Below are 21438 nucleotides of genomic sequence, written 5' to 3' on the forward strand. Positions count from 1 at the left end.
AGGAATGCACAATTTCCTCTTGATGCTGTGTCCTTAGCTTCACGGTCAGCAATCAGTCCACTAAATGAGTTCAGTGGCAGTGTTTTAATAACCATGGTTTAGTAGAGATTGAACCATAACAAGGCCTTCCTCTGCGTAGGGCATGAGAACATGAATTGGGGTCTTTGGATATATTTTTGCATCTCCTACTGACCTTGTACATGTGCCTGTTGCCAAGTCAGCTTATCTAACTGCACCCTGATCTTCCTCCAACTTCATGCCAATCAATTTCTTAGAATAGGGACTGCTTCCCATAGGAATGTAGTATTCCAAGCAGAACAGATCTTCATTTTAGTTAAGGTCTGCAGAAGTTACTGTAGTAGAAATACTCAGTGACCTCCAGAGGACACAACAAAAGGACTCCGACTGCAGAAAACTGACTGCCAAAAGAAAAACCGCTTTGTGCAAATACTTAACTGTAGTCTCTAGTAATAGATGTAGGATAGCTACAAATTCAAGACACAGTTCTTGAGCCTTTATGATTCTGGATAGAGCAAATGGGGGGATCAAGAGTTGCTTTATGGAATTTTATAACTAGCAATAACCCACCATGAACATTTGCTCACTACAAGGCAACAACAAAACTCTGATACTGAGTACAGTATTTCAAAAAGTGCAGTCATTTCTCTTACTGTTATGGGTTTGGATACGCTAAAAGTAAGCCTGGTTTTGGCTGTACTTAATTTAGTTCAGAAATAATAGGATCTGTGCTTTCCACACTGATTTTTCTGCTCTAATCCTTTCACGATGATTGCAGCTAAACTTTCCATTTGCTCGGGCTGCTAAATACTGCACAAAAGCTTTCCAAATACCTCATGAGTGACCTTATGCCACTGCTCATTTTAATCCCTGACATGTATTCAATTTTCCACTGACAACTAAAGGACAAATAAAACTCCTTTTCTCTCTGCTCCTCTTTTCCTAGCATTTACAAAAGGAGTTCATGTTGCTTACAGTAAAAACAAACACAGATTTTTCTCTTATACAAGTACCAGGTCTTTTCTCAGAAACATGATTTCATCTCAATATAATAAATGTGTTAAAGTTCAGCTCCAGTTTTAAGTATGCAAAGATTTAGCATATACCCCTACAAAGGTATTGACTGATTAAAAAACAGCAGTGCAAAATGCTCTCTCGATTTCTCACTCCAAGGAACCCTCTGAATTTTAGTAACTGTACTTGCTTCTTGGCAAACCTATCAGAAGCCTTCAGCTAGCCTGCAGGCAAATTTGTTCTATTAAACATCATCCAATTTTAATCATATAGCAGCATTTCTAGGATACGAATATAGGATGTCAGGAATGTGGGGATTAAACTTGGTGATGTGGCTGAAGGCTACAGACAACGCTGAGTTCATAAAAATTATAAAAGCTTTAGTGTGAATTCAGGAAAGATGGAGGGACTTAATGTCCAGTTTAAGAAAAAAACCACACATTACTGCTTATTTCTGATCAAGCAACATTTTTAAACTATAAAAACAGCACTATAATTGACATGAGCTTCAGGCTTAATACAGAGGGGAAGTGAGAGAGATGCAACAGGATTTCTGGAGTAAAGAAGAATTACCATTTGCAGCAATTTCTCCAGCCAAATCCATACCTTTGATAAACCCTTATCATTTACAGCCTTGCTTATTGTGAAAATAGAAGCATGTAAGTCTATTCCTAGCTTCCAAGAATTATATCCACAGGCATTATAAACTACCAACAAATGGGAAAGCAGGCAGGAACATGTACGATCAATTTTGATGCATCCTAAACACACAATTATGACAAAAAAGTTGTTTGAATTCCATGTTAAATTCCATGGTTACATGAACTTCTTCACACATGGTATTCAATGAATATTTGGGGGGCATGGAGACGGAATATGGGCAGTTTTTCCTGCTCTCCTCTTCCAACCTGAAAATACTGGATGCTGTATCATAATTATACCATGTTTTTTTAGAGGCTAACACTCTGTGATGGTTCTTCCCACAAAACAAGATACAATTTCAGAGCTACTGCACAATACCTCCGTGGTGTGCAATCCTCATATGGAGGGACAATGACGACCTTCACTGTGACCGATGTCCTGAGCAGATCAATCATTTGCTCGTGGCTCAGGGTGGCCACGGCCACCTTGCAGATCTCCACCAGGCGGCTGCCCTGGCGCAGCCCTGCCTGCCACGCATAGCCGTAGGGCTCCACATCTGCCACAATGCCCTCGTAGTTCACGTGGAAACCCAGCTGGCCCAGGCCATTCCTGCGCAGAGTCATCTCCACCGTTTCACAGCCCTTGGTCACAAGCTGGGAATTGGAATGAAGACAGCATTTAATGTATTGAGACACCTCCAGAGCTAAGAGAGGTTATGGGGGCTCCATTTTTGAACAATCAACCAACTCCCAAGGATAATGGTGGGACATGATCAAGGGATATATACTGCAGTCCTAGGTACGTAATCAGCTGAAATAGGTCTTGTTGCTCAAACCAATATTTTCAGTAGAATCTGGGTTACTCAAGCTCTGCCTTGGAATTTTTACTGCAACCACAGGAATTTTAGAAGATACATGGCAGCACACAACAGAAAAACACATGGAGTTACACAAGCATCTCTGTCTTTTACACTTTAGTAACCAAAAACCATTCTCCATTTCTGGCTGTTTCTGGAAACTGCAAAATTACTTTTCAGTCTGAATGTGGTAGCATGCAGCTACTAAGCACAGTAAACTGGCCAACTCTTCCACTACCATGAGCATGAATACCATCAAGAGCAATTTAATAGGGCCTAGATTTCCTTTTTCTCTGGTTGTTACACAACTACAGTGGTGATATTACAGGAAAAAACAGTGAAATGTAGCGCATGCTTTCGTAACTTAATTGAATATAAAATGAGCACAGACAGATGTTTTATAGGGAGATACCATGATTCACTGCATTTTTAGTTTATCACACACATTCAGAGAATATCTGAAGGTTGCGGTGGGGATTGGGACTGCACCCTGCTGGCAACATAATAAGTCAGTCTCAAAGATATTGCACATTCATTTGAAACAAGATACAGCAAGCCTATAAAACAGGGAAAGGGAAGGAAAACAAGAAGAAATAACATGACACTTCTGTATTTGTTGTGTGGGAGCAACTTATGCATCTGAAGGACCTGGTCTTTTTAATGTATTAATACATTTTTCACACACACACAACCAGCTGAGGCTGGCTGATATCTGATAAAAGTGAAAGCAATATTGAAGTTCAAGAAATAAAAGCAGGGAAGTCCTTAAAAATTTCATTATAAACAATTGAAACGGTTTTAGGAATCCCAGGCATTATTTAAATTGAAGTTTCACTTGGCCAAGGGGTGAGAGGAGAGAGCAAAGAAGGGGAACCAAACAAGAGAACACATTCTAACCTCCAGCCTCTTGACGATCTCTTTGATGTCATCAATGTTGCTGATGAAGCTCTCCAAAGAAACACATTCACCTCTCTCATAGAATATTTTGATATTTGTGTCCGTTGAAGTCCACCCTATCACATCTCGACAGGAGCAATTGAACACCACGCTTTTTGTGTCCTGTTCAATGAGGACTACAAACTCATTAGAGATGCCTAGAAGACAGTCTATTTCCATACCCTTGCTGTAGTCTTTTGCATGGACACTCCAGACAATAGCACCAGAACTATAGATCTCTGCTCCTGGATAAGGCTTGGACTTTTCTTTCTTTTTTGAAGCAAGCGAGATGAAGGGGAACTTGCCGGAAGGGTCAATGGGTGTGTTGGTGACATTCTTCTCTGCCAAGTCTTTCAAGTACTCTTGCCGGGTCCTGGTGGCCATCGCACGGAACTTTTCTGATTTATGAGCAGCATTCTCTGCATTGATGACTTTGGCTAGTAAGAAGTCCCTGAACACATTTGATTTAGGAAATGTCACACCTTTTGGAATAGGTGGGCCAAAGGATGGTACATCTCTGGATCTTGTCACAGCAACACTAAATGAAATAAAAGAATAAGGAAGAAACACAGTGTTTCACTCTAGGCAAATTCAGCAGTTTTTGTTTACAGACAATACATTCCCTCAAATTTTCTCTTTTTTTTCTCAGCAATATGCCTAAATTTACATATTAATGTTGACAGAGTGGAGACTATGCCCCCCTTGCTGTAGAAACAGAAGGCCACTGTTTTGCATATATGCATTTTTGAGTCGTTCCCAGTACCACAGCTTAAAAAGAGCTTCAAGTACAAAACTGTAGGGGTTTTTTTTTATAAAGTAATCCCTCATGTATGGCAGTTCTGAATTTTGTTTGGTTTTGGTATAAAAAGAAACTTTCTAACTCACACTATTTAAAAGGCTAGCTTAGAATTTAGCTACTTAATGCTGTGAAAGGCTCATCTGAAAGTAATGCCAAGTGTATGATCAAGACTAGAAATAGAGTTTAAATGAACACATTAAAAAGATAAAGGCAATGAAGTCATCTCACAAGGCCAGTTCTGCTGTGAAAATCATCTGGTGTCTGAATGCATGTATACATCCCACTACTGTTTAAGTTTTACATTTCTGGACTGAAAAACCTCACTAGCTGATATTGCATACCCTTGATAGAAGACTACTCCAAAAATACCAGAAATAAACTCCTGAAAAGTTCAGATACACAGCAGAAACAGATACTTTCTTTTTCAACGCTTCCTTTTAGTTTCTGTACCAAGTGATGGACCAAGAATAAGACTGCCTTAGGTAACAGGGGCCAGCTTAGCTATTCTCAATTGCCAATTCTCTTTTAATATAGATCAGATGCGAGTTGTTTGGAACCACTGAAGATTTGACATTCCAATCCAGTATCATTCACTTGGCAACCTGTCCTAAGAGACTGACAACTCTACTTCGATAGTTTTGTGACAAGAAATGTTCCAACAGTTCAAATAGAATTTACCACATATCCGTAACTAGATCTGAGAAAGCATTAACTAACTTTGGCCAAAATACCATGGTAATGGAAATAAAGAAGCATAGGATAAAACTTGATCACATTAGAAAAGTATGTGGTGTTTCACTTAGAACACTAGCTGGTATAATTTTCACGTTTTGATTTTATCTGAATTCTTAAACATAATCAGAGAAATTCCCCCAAAAAATCAGTAACTGAGATTTCAGAGTAAATCTTTTGAGGGGGGCATATAGGAACACCAAAAATAAAAATTAAGTCACTCAATCTATAACCATATCTTCTGGTTTTGAGTGGTAGGGTGTTTTGTTTGTTTGTTTTGCTTTTGCTGTTCTGAGTTGCTTGGGGCATTTTTTCCTTTGTTTTTTTTTTTGTTTGTTTGCTTGATTTTTTAATTATTATATATTCTGGCAACTGATATTGAAAGATGTCATTACTGTCATATTTCCTCCAAATACATGCCAGTATATCTCAAAGTATGCAACAGGGGGTGCTCATGAAGCAACTATCTGACTCATCTTTAGTGGTCCTGAAGGGTCTGTTACTAAGAAATGGAAACCTAAGTGTTAAACACAATTACTGGATGCAATGAAAACTGACCAGAAACTACCAGTAAGACTTTGTTTGGTTCAGTTTTCAATGTCATGGATCACAGGGATAAGAATTCAATCTTTAACACATGCTAGAGAAGTTTTCAGAAAGTGAGCAATGCTCAGAGATGCCAGACTTTTGAAATATTGTTTATCTTAGCTGGGAGGGAGAATCGCTGGCCAAGACAGTGCTTGATTTTATTCCTTTTATGTAGTTTTTAAACATAAATTCCAGTACGTTTTTATGCTATATGGTTTCCTGTTTTGTCTAGAATTATGAATCCATGAAACTGTTCCAAATAATTCAGTGAAAAAGAGGTCAAACTTACTTTGAAAAGTTTCCTAGAAAAACTTTTCATAATAGAATTCTACAAATTTAAATCAAGGGTTCGCACTGAGAGGACAGAAAAGGAAAATATTTCAATCTTAAAGACAGTACAGAGAACATACGATGTTCTGGTGGTCTTGTGTATCAAAATGAACACTGACATTCTCCCAACTATTCTTCCTACTTGTTTCCCCTCCCCTTAAAATTTGAGCCTGTACCAACACTAAAGCCAAAATTACTATTAAGTAACCAGTGAGGTTCCAGCCCTTGTAGTTGTAAACACTTGAAAAATTAGGTGATTCAGGAGTCTGAAGGTCAAAAACAGAACACTCAGATACTTAAATTTACTACAGTTTAGCAAGCATAAATCTTTCCCATGCCTTTTAAAAGGAAGAAATATATGCAGTCATATTACTTGAAGTAACAGACCAAAGCAGATCTATATTTTAGTATGTAATTCAAGTGTAAAATGCATCTGCAGCCCTTGTGGATGCATTTCATACCTTCCCTTTGCTTCAAAATCATTTTTGGGGATAAGGATAAGGCCTGAAACATATGTCTAAGAGTTTAAGAACAAGCTGTGTTCACATAAATTATGCAACAGTTGAATATTTCAATAAGCTGCCGGAAAATGAGTATCAACACAAACATTCCTAGTCCAGGAGAGTTAATACATGTACAAAGCTCAGCATCAATTTCAGAAATGCTCTGTGAACTTCACCAAAAACTTCTGAGGAGAGAAAAGCCTTTAAACCTTCTATATGTACTTGAAAACAATGAATACACCAACTCAGACACTGCAGTCTTAGATTTTTCTCTAAATAAGCACTTGCCTTAATAAAATACTTACGTGAATATTTGTATTTCAGTAAAAACAAGTTAATTCTAAGGCTACCTCATTTCAAGATACATGCTCTAAATCCATTGCTCTGACATTTCGTATCTTAAGTTAAAAGGCTTTATAGAAGTTTTCTGAGATCAGTCAACATTAAAAAATGAAAATACCTTAAGAGTTCACTATATAACAAAGGTAAGAACTTTCACTGACAGTAAAGAGAAGTGTAACTCAAAAACATTATTTCTATATGCTTGCAACTTAGTTTAAAAATTCTACTAGTAGGAATCTCCTCTTGCAACTCTTTATTATATGTTACTATCAATTACCATTTTCTATTTTAATCATATTGACTTTAAAGTCACATTAAGACTTGATTTTTTCCTGCACAATCCTCTGTCATTTCTGTGTTGGACTGACATAAGACATGAAGATATTTCAGAGAGCTTAGCTTCTTCCTGAAAGGCTAAGTCACACTTTTTAACTGTCTTAATTTCAAAAATGGAGCATAACCTCAGATAACCAAATTAATTGAGCAAAAACTGGAGGTTTTTTTTTCCTTTGTTCTATTTCTTTCAATGTAAAAATATTCTTCTAGCATATTCTTAATGAAGAAAAGGAAGTGAGAAGGCAATTTTAAAATAATCTCCAAGTGCTTGATACGCACGTGTGTGCGCTCGCATCTGACAGTAGCAGTCTCCTCACTGGGCGTGTTTCATTTACATGTCTGTATGTGTCTATTTACTTACTAAAAGTGTTTGAAATGCACATGACTCAAAACCTCCCCGCCCCTCATCTTTCACTACATTTCCCTACTGAGAATTTCAGAGAAGAATGCCAGCTGCCTTTGCACTCCAATTCGTTTTCAGCGAATCCAGCAACAGTTACCTGTAACAAACACTGTCAGTGCAGGGACTGTGCACTCTCACGATGACAAAGACGTGCTGGAAGTGGGATCGAATGTTCTTTGGGCTGAATGGTTGTGCTCCAGGCTCCTGGAAAACTATTGTCACAATATCATTTCCAATATGTCGTTTTCTCAGAAGCTTTAATGGGAAAAAAAAAAGAAAATGGAAAAAAAAACCCATAGGTTAAAACACAGACTTTACATAAATTTCCAATTATTTACTTCTCAATATTATAAACTACTATTGCTCAATTTCTTTCCCCAAGTGATACTTCAAGCTGAAAATTGAACAACTGAGGATTTATATAACAAGTACCAGAATTAGTTAATAAATTAGTTAATAAATTTCAGGCATGGTTGTTTTCATAAGAATTTCATTTTTATATGTAGCATAGATGGTGAACTTAAAAGGGAAACTTTTAAGCTAAACAAAGGGGAAAAACAACAAATTCTGTTAGTATTGAGAGTAATCAGTGATACATGGAAGCAGGAAAACATCCCCCATTTCACACATTTTTACAAGCCAATGGTAGGTTCTATTTCAAGTTGAAAATAGCTGTCATTGTCCTTAAGACACACTACAAATAATGTCCCGGTAGGCTTCTTTCAGTAAATACAAGACTACAGTACAAGAGAAGGTAAGCTACAAAACAGTAGAACATTTAGTGTACAAAAGCAAACTAAAAAGAATTCTATGTTAACTTTTATTGTAAAATGAAAATCTCTATTTTATTTGCAGAAGTACAAAGCATCATTTCTAGAATAAAATGCATATCCATCATACAAAACAATATGGATTAGAGTTTAACAACAGCAGGTACTTCAGTGTGACAAAGGAGTTCAGCCTAAATAGTATAACACAGTTAAAAAAAAAAAAAAAGGGAAAATAAAGGATCTTGATAGAAGGATTTTGACTCATGTATTCTTGGGTAGTGCACTGGCCCACCCACTCATTATCTCTGTGCATATTAGAATTTGCTGAACACAATCCCTAAAGGGCAGTTGACTTAGCTGTAGAAGGTTTAAAATAATTGAAAATCATCAGGTACACTGTGGTCCTTCTGACATGTGCTAATGACATCATTGCATACTATTTACATCAAAGTAATGCATAATTAAACAGAAAACCAATAAATAGTCCAATGGAGAAAAATCTGTGATGTACCTACCAGTCATCTACTTTGCTCATCTCCCTGACACAGAGATGGCCACTTTTGATTCCTTAAGTGTCTTTTTGCTAGTAACAAATAAAAGTTGTCAAAAATACTCAAGAGTTCATCTCCTCTTGAGGAGGAGGAAAAATTTCTAAATAGGCATAGCCCATCTTACCTGTTGTTTGTTGTTTGGAGTATATGGCAACATCGTAGAAACATGGAACATGATTTCATAGTCCTTGTATGTTGTGTATAGAGAGTGAGTACCTGTTGAATCAGCTGCAGTTAAAGAAGACAAAATAAAAGCATTATTTAAAAAAAAAAATTAAAATTAGGTTTCATTATTATTAAAAAAAAAATCAGCCAAGACAAGAATTCTTATTCATCCTCAATCCTAGCTGACATATCAGCAAGTAAGAACTTGTTCAGAGTTTATTCACCTGCCAAAGAAAATGTCGCATAAAGAGAGCCTGTGCACTTTTGCACACTTTTCCCAAAAAAAATTGTTAGGAATAGGGAATTTATACCAGAAGACCCTGAAGAAAGCCTACTTAAGCATAAATAGTGACAACAAAGTCTGACATAATTTTCAAGTACCACCCAGTATCTTGGAATGAAACTGAACTGTAAGGAATGTGAAAAGGACTTCAGAAAGGAAGGCAGACAGATACTGAAAATGAGTACCATGAGCTCATGCATAATTAAACAGCAAAGGACCTATAACCCACCATAAAAACAGGATGAGTTCTCTTAAGCATAAATATCAGGACTTGAAATTAACCATAATGAAATCAGGCAACACCTTCACTAGAACAGCTGCTTTATGGACAGGTACAGTCAAAACCCCAAATAGGATGCCAACATGCTTATAACCGATGATGGAAAAAGCCCACAAAAATGACATTATGATGCTGGTATATTAATCTAAGGTAATCTCACCTGTTTTGAGTTCTGGCCACCCTATTTTAAAAGTTACAGAAGAAAGAGAAGGGATCCAGAAACAGGCCACAGAAATAATTACATGTGGATGGAGAGATTTCCATGTGGAGAGAAAATGATAAAAACTAGGATTATGAAGTTTAGAAAGAAAAAAAGAAGAGGGGGCTATTATTCAGTTTACAAAGTGTTGGTTGAAAACAACACTTGATTAGAATTGTGAACTTGTTTTCACTTTCTTTCACTCTAAAAAAAAGTGACCTTGAGAAATGTTTCATTAATTTAAGTGGTAAAACATTTAAAGATAAAATAGTGAGTATATTCTATTAAATACAACTTCTGCCCACAGTGCAAAAAGCCTGCTTTCAAACACAATTTGAAAAATAACTAGCTTTATATATGGAAAAAAGCATCCTGGCTATTTGAAGTTATATATAAACATGCTACCAAATTATATAATCCCAGCTATTTATAACAATGCGTTTTAAAAAGCTTTTATAAACTATATCTTGGAGTTTTTATTAGCAGAGAGATCATGTTACTAAGAAGACAACAGATCTGAGATTTGTGATGCATTTACAGTAACATAAATATACAGTTTATTTACCCAGATTTTGAGAAGTTTGTTTCCTGTCAGATTCAGAATAATAAAATGGAGGTAGCTTTACCACAAATGAAACACAAAATAATCTGTAAAATGAAATTGAAAGTTTTCTGTATTATAGCCACATAGAGATCTTGCACTTCTAAATCACTTATCTAGAATAAAAAGGGAATTAGAAATAAAAGATTCCTACAATCTTTAAAAAAAAAAAAAAGTAATTCTCAGTTAATGTTTCAAGGAGACTGGGCTCTCTTTTCCAGAACTCAACACTGCCAGTAGGATAAACCAGTTAACTGCTAAGTTTTTTTCTTTTTAATGCTAATTAGAAGAGCAGGACAGCTGAAAGGGGATCATTTCATCTTGCACAGTGTTCACCGCAGCCTCTGTCCTCTGCCTGATCATTGCAGTGCACACCCAAGGAGGCAGATGCACCCAAAAGTCACTTAAACATCAACATAACTTCATAACAGCTTCATCTGTTGAACTGTAAATACACTGATTTGTACATCATCTTTTAGAAATAGAGCATACAAAAATATTACAAATAATTGGAAAGGGGGAGGAGCAGGTGCAAAGAGATAGGGAAGTGAGACAGGGAAAGGCAGGCCCCAAAAGGTATTGGGGGACTAGAACAAAGCAATTCTGGCAAAAATATGCTAGAACACCTACATATTTAAGCTAGATTTCCAACTTTGCTGGCAGGATTTAATTTTAGGCAGAAAAAAGTTTTCTGAGAACAGCACTGATTCTGCAAACTAAATAATCAGACTACAATCCAAATGACACGTTCCATAATTTCAATTATTTCCAAGGACTTTACAGTTTAAATCTCTCCTAGTCAAATCCAGCTACCAACAGAAGTCCACACCCACTACAGACTGTGCATCTCTCACCATTCAGATTTTTAAAAGTCCAGAATACTGTTCCTGAAGTACACCACCATAATTACAGGTGTTTGCTTTAAATCGAATCACAGCTATTGCAATAAAATCCAAGACTGTGCACTGGAATAATATCCATCATTTCAGGGTCAGAACTGCAAGCCAGCACTGCAATCTACTTCAATTTCCTTCTATTTAACAGAAGCCTGAGAGATCTACAATTTCATTAGCACCTTTTTACACTGAAGACATCCCCTCTGGCCACCAGTTTATGGCATAGCTATTAACGATGCTTTCCCAGCCTTGCTCTATTACTGGATCTGGCTACTTAACTGAGGTGTTACCTGATCCTATTTTCCTTCCATCATTAATCATCTCTAAAAATCCACCTTAGTCTTCTGTCCTTCCAATGATTCTCATCTATATTCACAAGGATTAACAGACTCACATTTGAAGTGGTTTGTTTCTAAAACCAGTAGTGCTCAAAACTGTGGCTGATACCACCAGCACAGTGCTGACAAATTCACCGCACTGAATCCACTGGACTTTTTCAGCCTCCTTCTACAGCAGCTTAACCTCTGTGCTGGAAAACTGTATAAAAACCATTACAGTAGAAAATCTGACTCCCTGGTTTCAAAGAGAAACATTGCAAGGAATTGTAGGAGAACAAAAAATAAGTTACACTGATAAGGCAGGACAACCATTACTACAAACTGCAGTAAGGCTCACAATAAGAAGCATGAGAAGAAATATTTTCAGAGCTTAATGGTGCTCTCCTCCACCTTTGCTTTGTTAGCAGCTGTCAACACTACTCTTCTTTCTGTCATATACAAGGATTACACCAAGCATTCATGATGAACTTCTGTAATACCAAAGTTGTTTTCAGACAGAAATGAGAACAGAATCTTTTGTTTTGTAACATACAACAGTACATGAGTAACACAAATGCAGAGAAATGCAGATGGACTTCCCTCCATCCCTATTTCTGCTTCTTAAGCAACTTAACATCTTAAAATTTGTTGGTCTCCCAACAAAAGTCACAGATCCAAGAGTAAGTCTATCATTATTTCCACAAGGTTGGAAAGATGTTATATAGTGCAAGTTAAGAAGGTAATCTATCTGTATTAATTCATTACAAACATTGGGGTTTCTTGACAACCCCTAAATGAAATGAAATGAAATGAAATTCGAAGTCCATTCATTCCCTAGATTTTTTTATCTACTTAAGAATATAAAAACAGAAGCTATTATGTCTTAATCAGAAAACCATGCAGTATATAAACATCTAGTAGAGAAATCTACCTTTATTAGCTTAGTTTATAATCTTACCAAATTGATAAATCATAGAATTCCTAACTCATATTAATCAACTTCCCTGATTTCCTGCATCAACCACACCACCACTCTGTTGGACACACATGCCATGTTACCAGGCCTAGCATTATCAAGCTGATCCCATTTACCAATTTAAAATACTGAGATGCAAGACTAAGTGAGGGGGAGGGAAATAAAACATGCATTACAACTATAAAATAAAGTGACTGAAGTGATAATTTGAAAGATCACTGTGATGTTTATTACTTTAAAGTGATGCCCATAAGCTTCCTAGTCACTCTGGGATAGGTGGCATTTTCAAGCTCTATTTCCTATCCAAAGTCTGCAGGCTGCCAGGAGATAGACTGTTTCCCCTCTGGTAATTCTAGAAATAAACAAACAAAACTTGAAAAGTAGCATCTCCTTTTCACAGTGGTACTGGCAGAGATCCAAAACTAAAGCCCTTGAAGGATCCAATACACTTAAATAGGCTGCCAGTTAATAGGATGCATGAGATTCCTCTTTTTAAGGAATTGGCTCTGTCATGGATACTTACCAATTAGGGCCCTAACTCCAAAAATTTCTAAGAATAACTGTTCTGAAACTGCCTTTTGCTAGAACAACTTTACTTTTCTAAATCTGTATAAATTAAAAATTTTGTGAATATTTCCAGAGTACATATACAAATCAGCTCATCTCCACACAGAGAAAAACCTTTCCACGTCTTACATCATGCAACTGCTTTCCACAGCTTGCAAAGTATTGTCAAAGGTACAGAAACTAGCAAAGTAGTCTATATAGATCTGACCTTTCTGACAAGTCAGTGAACAGACATTTGATTTAAGCACATCTTTGCAATCAGCTGTGCTGCCACGGAATAGAATTCTTACACATGAAAATTTACTGAGTAGCGAGACTGCAAGAACTATTTCAAGACAGGGCTCTCTAGCAACAGAAGAGCACAGAGCTGGAAGATGGAGAAGCTCACTTCCTAGCTGTTTCAACAAAGCCTGTAAACCTAAGTCACAGTAAAAAACCACAACCCCCTCCTTTGCAGGTGTCTGTGTTAAGGCTAAGGTAAAAGGACCAACTGGTTACTTAGGGTAGCTATGGAAAATGTACTGCCTGGCTGTATTCTGCTGTTCACATATTCCCCACACCTGAGATGCAGCTCTTGTGACCATCTCGGGTCTTCAGCATTTCCCCTACCACAAAGTGGCTTTTTTTCCCATTTCCAGTGTAGAATATGCTTTAAGTGTTTCCAAATGCAGCTATCCAAAGAGCTGAGTGTTGTGCCCCCAAAGCACCTTCTCTTTCAGCATCTCCAGTCTGTGCTTTGCACACTGGCAGAAAGGAAAACACACCACCATCAAGATCAATTAGAAATGTTTGCTGCCATTGTTTACATTTACTGCTAAACCTACTCATTAAGAACTCATGCATGCTCACATGTAGTGATGTGTTTTCTCAGTAATCCTGCAGGCACTCTAACCTGAAAGATTTCAGACAACTTGAGTTCCTAAGCAGTTCTGGCTGATGAGGTTCTACAGATGTGAGCCTGTAAAACTTGACTGAGAGAAAATGTAGGAAATCCTTCATGAAAGCAGCAGTTTCCACTTAGAGGATTTCCTGTCCTCTATGCTCATACTGAAGTGTTCACATAAAGACTTCTTGTGTTTTTAGATACAGAATGGAGCTGAATGAGTCTACTGGGCAACGTGAAAAAGATGTGCCAGCTCTCAACATGGAGGAGAACCCTTCATTAGAAGATAACCCTCAAAACCAGGAGAGATTCAGTCAACTTAAAGGTTCCACTCAGTAGGTGCTAGATTATAGGACATGAACTCAAAGCTGGACAAAACTCTTTCCTCGACTCAGAAGCAACAAAAAGGAATTCAAAACATTTCCGGAAAATTCTGCTGTTCAGAAGAAAATGCAAAACGAGTACTTAAAAGTCAGTCACAGCTTTCTTGGGTATATTTGAGCAGATGAATCAACTCAATCATACAGCATTTACACGTACTAGAAACCAGTGTGCATGGACTGACACCAATTCACATCTTAACTAATCCAGAAGAAAGGGTAGAGAGGATTTTGCTCTAACTACTCAAAGTAACAAGGTCACAATATAAAACCAGAAGCTAAATAAATGTTTTCTCTGTTTTCCATACACGTTTCCTTTTTGACCTAGCTTATCTTTACAACTAATAGAATGACAGTTCAGAGCTGTGCAAAAGGAAGACTCACCTTGAGAATTATATGTATTTCCTACAAGGGAGCTGGTGAGGGACTTTTCCCAAGGACGTGTAGTGACAGGACAAGGGGGAATGATTTTAAACTGAAGAAGGGAAGGTTTATATTAGACATTGGGAAGAAATTATTTACTGTGAGGTGGTGAGGCACTGAAACAGGTCACCCAGAGAAGCCGTGGATGCTCCATCCCTGGAAGTTCAAGGCCCAGTTGGATGGGTCTTTCAGCAACCTGGTCTAGTGGAAAGTGTCCCTGCCCATGGCTGGGGGATTGAAATGAGATGATCTTTCAGGTCCCTTCCAACCCAAACCATTCTATATTTCTATGAAATGCACTCAAGGGAGGAACTACAACAGAGGGAACAAAAGTATTGCAAGTTAAAAAAAGCAGGCTCAACGTTAAAAATGGGCAAAATAGGTGCTAATTTAGGTTTAAAACCAAAGTAGGTTTTATAACCCTCTGAAGATTGATGATCAAACCGGTCAAGAACAGCCTGAGGAGATGGCAACACAACTGCTGTAGGAATTAAGGGCAATACACAGAATGATGGAGCATTAAAGCACAGCAAGGTACTCTATTTGTGCCAGGAGACCCATGACAAGACCACAGCTTCTGCTGCACTAAAGCTGATGAATGCTTTTCAGCTTTCATGAATCAAACTCCTTATTTCATTTCCTTTGCTAAAAATAAAAATGGCAAAAGATCTCCATAGGAACTGGATAGCTCCAGTACTCAAAGAAAAGGAATACAAGACAAAATTTCCCTGAGTAATTTAAACAGATCTACAAATTGAATACAGCATGTGCTAGCTGATAAACAGGTATTTCACATGACTGATTCCAAATGCAGGGAGTTTCATTTATAGTTACGGTCACCCAAGATCATCTTACCACTGCATTTTGTTGCAATATGTTTAACAGTTAAAGCTGATAACATAAAGCTGTAACATAGCTGCCAAATCCAGTTTAATTTCCATAACTCAAAAAAGAAAAAGCACAGAGGGAGGAATACATTTGACAGGATGACTAAGACAAAACTGCCTAGAAGAAAAACTGCATGCAACAGACATCAGAAAAACTGCAGATCAACTTTTCAAGGTGAAGTTACATAGGTGGGTTCTCAAAGCATTTTGGAGACCATCTATAAGCATATCATTAAAAAAAAATAATATACCAGCTGTATTGATTAGTCTTAAGACAACGCACTGATGATGGATTTGCAATACCAATAATTGGTCCACAATTACTGGTTTCTTGTTGTAGCTTTAGTGATAATTTCATACCAAATCAGTACAAAAATCTAATTATTGTCTGAGTTGAGAGACCGTATGAGTACAGTTAAATTACACACATGCTCTGCTTTCACTTAGATTAAGCAACTGCAGCAAAGATCTTGTTTTTAAGAATTCTCTTCAAAAAGGCAGTTAGCAACCATATCATGCATTTTGTTCACTTAAGGGGGGAAAAAAAACACTGAAAAAGTCTTACTTTTTGTATCCAGCTGAGCCCGGTACTTGTCAAATCCCTTGAGTCGAACTCGCTCTCCCAGGAGCTGAAGAAACTCCTCAAAGGCTGGACCTGCTGATTCATTATTATACATTTCCTCTTCAGTGCTTTGCCCAGCTTTGCAGTACATGATACCCACTTTAAGTTGGTAACTTAACTGCAAAAGGAAAAAGATTAAAATTTTATGTGTATACCAAGTGATGAAGCAACTTATGCACTGAATTCACTTCCACAATTTAATAAACCCATAATTCCCAAATGAATACCTGATTATCAGTCTAATTTCAAAAGTTAGTGTAGTTCCAAATACTCTCACTGTTTTCTATTGTAACTGCCTCGATGATTGCAGATTTAATCTGAAGATGTCAAAATGTTTTCTGAAGTGAAACACACATGAATGCTGCTTATTTCCAGGAGAACACCGCAGCTTGCAAGTGAATGTCTAACACTGAGCCACATGGGAAGTGCTGGCTGAGTAATGCCAGGACCTTGACTCTCAATTAGGCTGGTACCATGGCTGCCATGCTATGCTAAGCCTTCCACGAAGAAGGGTAGGGCACATCATGTGCTCATTTCTAAAACAAGTGACAAAATGAACATGCTCTCATTTCGAAGAGAGGATAGAAATTTTTCACCTATTAGCACATTCACCTGTGAGCAATGCTGAAAGACTCTGTGACATTCAGTTGGTCGTCTTCCCTGACTTAAATATGATGATAGTAACAAAGAAAACAGCTAAATTGAGAAATGCTGAAGATTGAGAAACCTTGAAGATACTATTTACTAGCATAGCTCTTCAAATACATTTGTGCTTTTTATTTCCATTTTCCCTCTAATTTGATAGTTGATGTTTCCTAATGCAGCAGAAGTTGAAGATGTGAATAAAGTAATTTTTTACCCAACCGTAATTGTGATTCTTCAAAGCAAACTGTTTCCACCAATTCCAAATTGATACATGCACACACAAAAGGAGTACACTGGCATCATTTACATCTGGACTACAGAAAGACAAGCTACAGAAGGGAAGAAGGAAGGCATTATCCACAGCCATTTACTGCTGTCTCCAAAACCAATTTCACAGGCAGGAACTCTAATTGAAGGAGCTCAAGGGAGAGCCTTGGAGTTTATGCACGTAATTCATCCAGTAGAAGTGCATCCTTATTGCCCATGAAATAATCTTTCCTCCCACACATGAATTTTTGCAAAGGCTCAGTTTCAAATAAACACCAACCACATGCACCAGAATGAAGCCATAAGAAAATCTATCAAAGCTGGCATGAGATTTACAAGTTTAGGCTACAGGTTAGTGGGAAGTGAAAAGACTTACTGCAAGGGCACTGGAAGGAAAGTTATCTGAATATATTGTGATTTGCTCTTGGAAGATTCTATCCCAAGCCATGAGGCAAAGGATTTTGAACTTGCTAGGATGATGTGGACACATAATGAAACAGAAATTCATTAATTTTAACCTATTATATTTATGATGGGATAATTTAAAGGTCCTCAGAAGTGGTCTTACTCTGTCTCTAAAGAAAGTAGATTTTAAAATTTAAAAACTCTGGAAATTGCAACTTTACCATATTCTTCCTTTACTACCAAAGATGAATGATGATGGGGATAAAAGTATTAGCAGCAGGAAAACAAGGAGGGAAAAAGAAGGGTAAAGATAACCTGGCTTGTTTACTCCTGCGGAAGAAGTCAGATATATATGTCACAGTTCTAGTCTTTCCCCACTACAGACTATCCCTTATTTTATCACCTGACACACTACATGATTTGCATCCTCTAAATATGTCCAAATTTCTTATGACAAAACTCACATACAGCATAAAATCATAAAATGGTTTGGGTTGGAAGGGACCTTAAGGATCATCTAGTTCCTAAAGTCCTGACATGGGCAGCAGGGACACGTTCTACTGGACCAGACTGCTCAAATCCACATCCAAGCTGACTTTTAACACTTTCAGGGATGGGACATGCCCAGCTTGGCAACCTGTTGAAGTGCCGCCTGCAGACACGTGGTATGGGAGGAGAAAGGAGGGGAGCGAGGAAGGGTGGTGAGAGGTGGCACTGCTGCTGCTCCTGTGGGAACAACTGCCAGCACTTCCCATACCAGCAGTAGCAGGTCCTGTCTCGGACCATTCAGGCATCTGCTGCTCAGATGTGTTTTCTCCATCCCACAGAAACAGGATGGATGCAAGTGCTTTGTGGAACCACAACACCTTAACTGTACTGCTAATTATAATAGCTTCTAGTAATTTCACTTAAAACAAGTTAGGACAAGGAAAATTATTCTCATGAAGCACACTTGCAATATTTAAGTTTCACCTTTAGGTGAAGGAAGTATTTTCAAGGGCATAAACATAAATGGGATCTGCAGCACCAATGAGCAAGCAAACCACCATGCTTTATTGCTTTGAAAATGTCAGCCTAAGAAACTAAACAAGGACTATGCAGAGAGCAGGGTGTGCCTTCTAGCTGTGTTCTTAGATTTGCTATATTTTGAAAAAAAAGTTTCCCTAAGGACAACACAAGTTGGCATTTCTGAATCAAAAAGAGCAGATCTGGAGAAAGGCATGTAGTCCCCATTATTAGACCTCCTTTTGATAAATCTACGGTCCTTAGAAGTGTATAAACTACAAGAAAAAGCTAAAAAAGAAGTTGAAGCATGAATTCTGTTGTGGTAAAACTACTAAAGTAGCATCTTCATTTTAATAATCCGAAAGCATTTACGTATTCATATACGTGCAAAAAGTGCATTTTAAGGATTTATCTAGCACCCAGTCAAGACAGCAGAAAGTACGGCTTGGATTTAACCAGTCAGCAAGTTTATATTATGAACTGGGAATTATATTAAGAACCAAGTGACGTTTCTCAGTATTTCTGTGAATGAGGAATTGCCATAAAGATTAACTTCTACTGAAATAAATCAGTAATTGCCCTAATATTCAAATTTTTAAATCATATTTGGAAGTAAACTTAGAGTAACTTACCAAGAGGTCTGCATTCAAGACAAAGATTAGTAGATGGTAATTAGCAAAGAAGCCAGTGCAGCCCTAGGAAATGACTGGACTGCTGTTTAACACAGAACCATTCAAATGAATGCATTTTAATAAATCCAATAAAAGAACAGCTAGGTGACAAGCAGTGTGGACCATATGTACAGAACAGCAGATGTTACCACTCTAGCAATCTCAGAGGAAGTAAGGAACGAGCACACACCACCAGTACAAAACTAGGGCAAGAAAAATATTCCCATTCTGACTCTGAATGACATATGCAGATATTGAAAGAGTAGAAGAGACAGAGCTCAGCCATAAGAGTGATATGAAATTCAGAGAAAATATGTTGCACTGAAAGACTTGAAAAGTGCAATCTGTTCAGTTTATCATAAACAAGACCAACAGATGATTTAATCACTGCATACAAAAACCTTTGCTGGAAAAAAAAAATCTCACACCAAAATGACTTTTAAGATGTAGCAGAGAAAAATATCAGAAGTCTTAAAGCTGAAGGCAGATAAATTTAAATAAAGAAGTGGAAATTCTTAAATATGAAAACAACCAACTGCTTTAAGACCTCACTCAAATATAGAAAAGACATCTTATTCTAATGAAAACTGATGCATACAAATTTGGCTCAGTGAAGGGATTCCTGGGTGAAATTCAATGGCTAAGTCAGGCTAAGGTGACTTTATAATCTTAACTCTTAAATTTACAAAACATTTTATCTGTTATATCAAACAGGCACCTGTTCATGCTGTAACGAAACAGTGTGACACTCAGCAAGAAGAAGTGATCAACATTCTGTGTACCTAATTAGTAGAGCAGCTGTTACCCAATTTTTGTTAGCTTAGAATTGAAAAAATGCAGCTTCTAATTAGTACAGAGTGTGCTTATCTTTTTCTGCTAGAAGTGTCAAACTGTTTCATTACCACAAAAACAGAAAATACTTTGATGCAGATAATAAAAATTTAACTATCGCTCATCCTTAATGATTTTCCAAAGTTTAAGTATTAGAAAACCATACTATGGGAGCTTAATAACATACAGGATATGAACTAAGGATAATTCAACCTCACAGTTTTGTTAGAATATCATAAAATGGTTTGGGTTGGTAGGGGACCTTAAAAATCATCCAGCTCCAATCCCCCTACCATGGGCAGGGACACCTTCCACTAGACCAGGTTGCTCATAGCTCCATCCTACCTGGCTTTGAACACTTCCAGGGATGGGGCATCCACAGCTTCTCTGGGTGACCTGTTCCAGTGCCTCACCACCCTCACAGCTTAGAACTTCCTCCTAATATCTTATCTAAACCTACTCTCTTTCAGTTCGAAGTTATTCCTCCTTGTCCTGTCACTCTGTGCTCTTGTAAAAAGTCCCTCTCATCTTTCCTGTAGGCTCCCTTCAGGTACTGGAAGGCCACAGTTAGGTCATCCCAAGCCTTCTCTTTTCCAGGCTGAGCAATCCCAATTCTCTCAGCCTTTCCTCACAGCAGAGGTGCTCCATCCCTCTAATTACCTTGGTGCCCCCTCCTCTGGACTCACTCCAGCAGGTCCATGTCCTTCCTCTGCTGGGACCCCAGAGCTGGATGCAGTGTTCCAGGTGGGGTCTCACCAGAGCAGAGCAGAGGGGCAGAATCCCCTCCCTCTCCCTGCTGCCCACGCTGCTCTGGATGCAGCCCAGGACACCATTGGCTCTCTGGGCTGGGAGTGCACACGGCTGGGTCATGTCCAGCCTCTCACCCACTGGCACCCACAAGTCCTTCTGGGCAGGGCTGCTCTCGATGTGTTCATCCCCAGCCTGTGCCTATACATAAGTGCAGCACCTTGCACTTGGTGTTCTTAAACCTCATGAGATTCCCATGGGGCCACTTCTTGAGATTGTCCAGGTCCCTCTGGATGGCATCCCATCATTCATGCATGGCAACTGCACTACTCAGCTTGCTGATTTGCTGAGGGTACACTCAATCCCTTCATCTGTATCATTAATGAAGATACTAAGTCCCAATATGGACCCCTGACGGGCACCACTTGTGCCTGATGTCCATTGTGATTCTGAGCCATCAACCACTACTCTCTGGATGCAACAATTCGACCAATTCTTTATCCCTCTAACAGTCCACTCATCAAATCCATCTCTCTCCAATTCAGAGAGAAGGATGTTGTGGGGGACC

General features: G+C 38.1%; 1 protein-coding gene across 5 annotated transcripts in view; it reads right to left on the reverse strand.

Annotated features, from left to right (window-relative positions):
* Positions 1 to 21438, reverse strand: part of SIPA1L1 (signal induced proliferation associated 1 like 1) — a 140235-nt gene that overhangs the window by 40554 nt on the left and 78243 nt on the right. For all 5 annotated transcript variants that reach the window (XM_008639504.2, XM_008639505.2, XM_017741853.1 and 2 more), the window contains 5 exons: positions 16243 to 16417; positions 8945 to 9048; positions 7597 to 7754; positions 3428 to 4004; positions 2053 to 2327 (listed from right to left, as the gene is read on the reverse strand). In XM_008639504.2, coding sequence (XP_008637726.1) covers positions 2053 to 2327; positions 3428 to 4004; positions 7597 to 7754; positions 8945 to 9048; positions 16243 to 16417 — 1289 coding nt within the window. The remainder of the gene's footprint in view (positions 1 to 2052; positions 2328 to 3427; positions 4005 to 7596; positions 7755 to 8944; positions 9049 to 16242; positions 16418 to 21438) is intronic.

This window comes from Corvus brachyrhynchos, unplaced genomic scaffold (assembly GCF_000691975.1).
Source record: "Corvus brachyrhynchos isolate BGI_N302 unplaced genomic scaffold, ASM69197v1 scaffold115, whole genome shotgun sequence".
Classification (NCBI taxonomy): Eukaryota; Metazoa; Chordata; class Aves; order Passeriformes; family Corvidae; genus Corvus; species Corvus brachyrhynchos.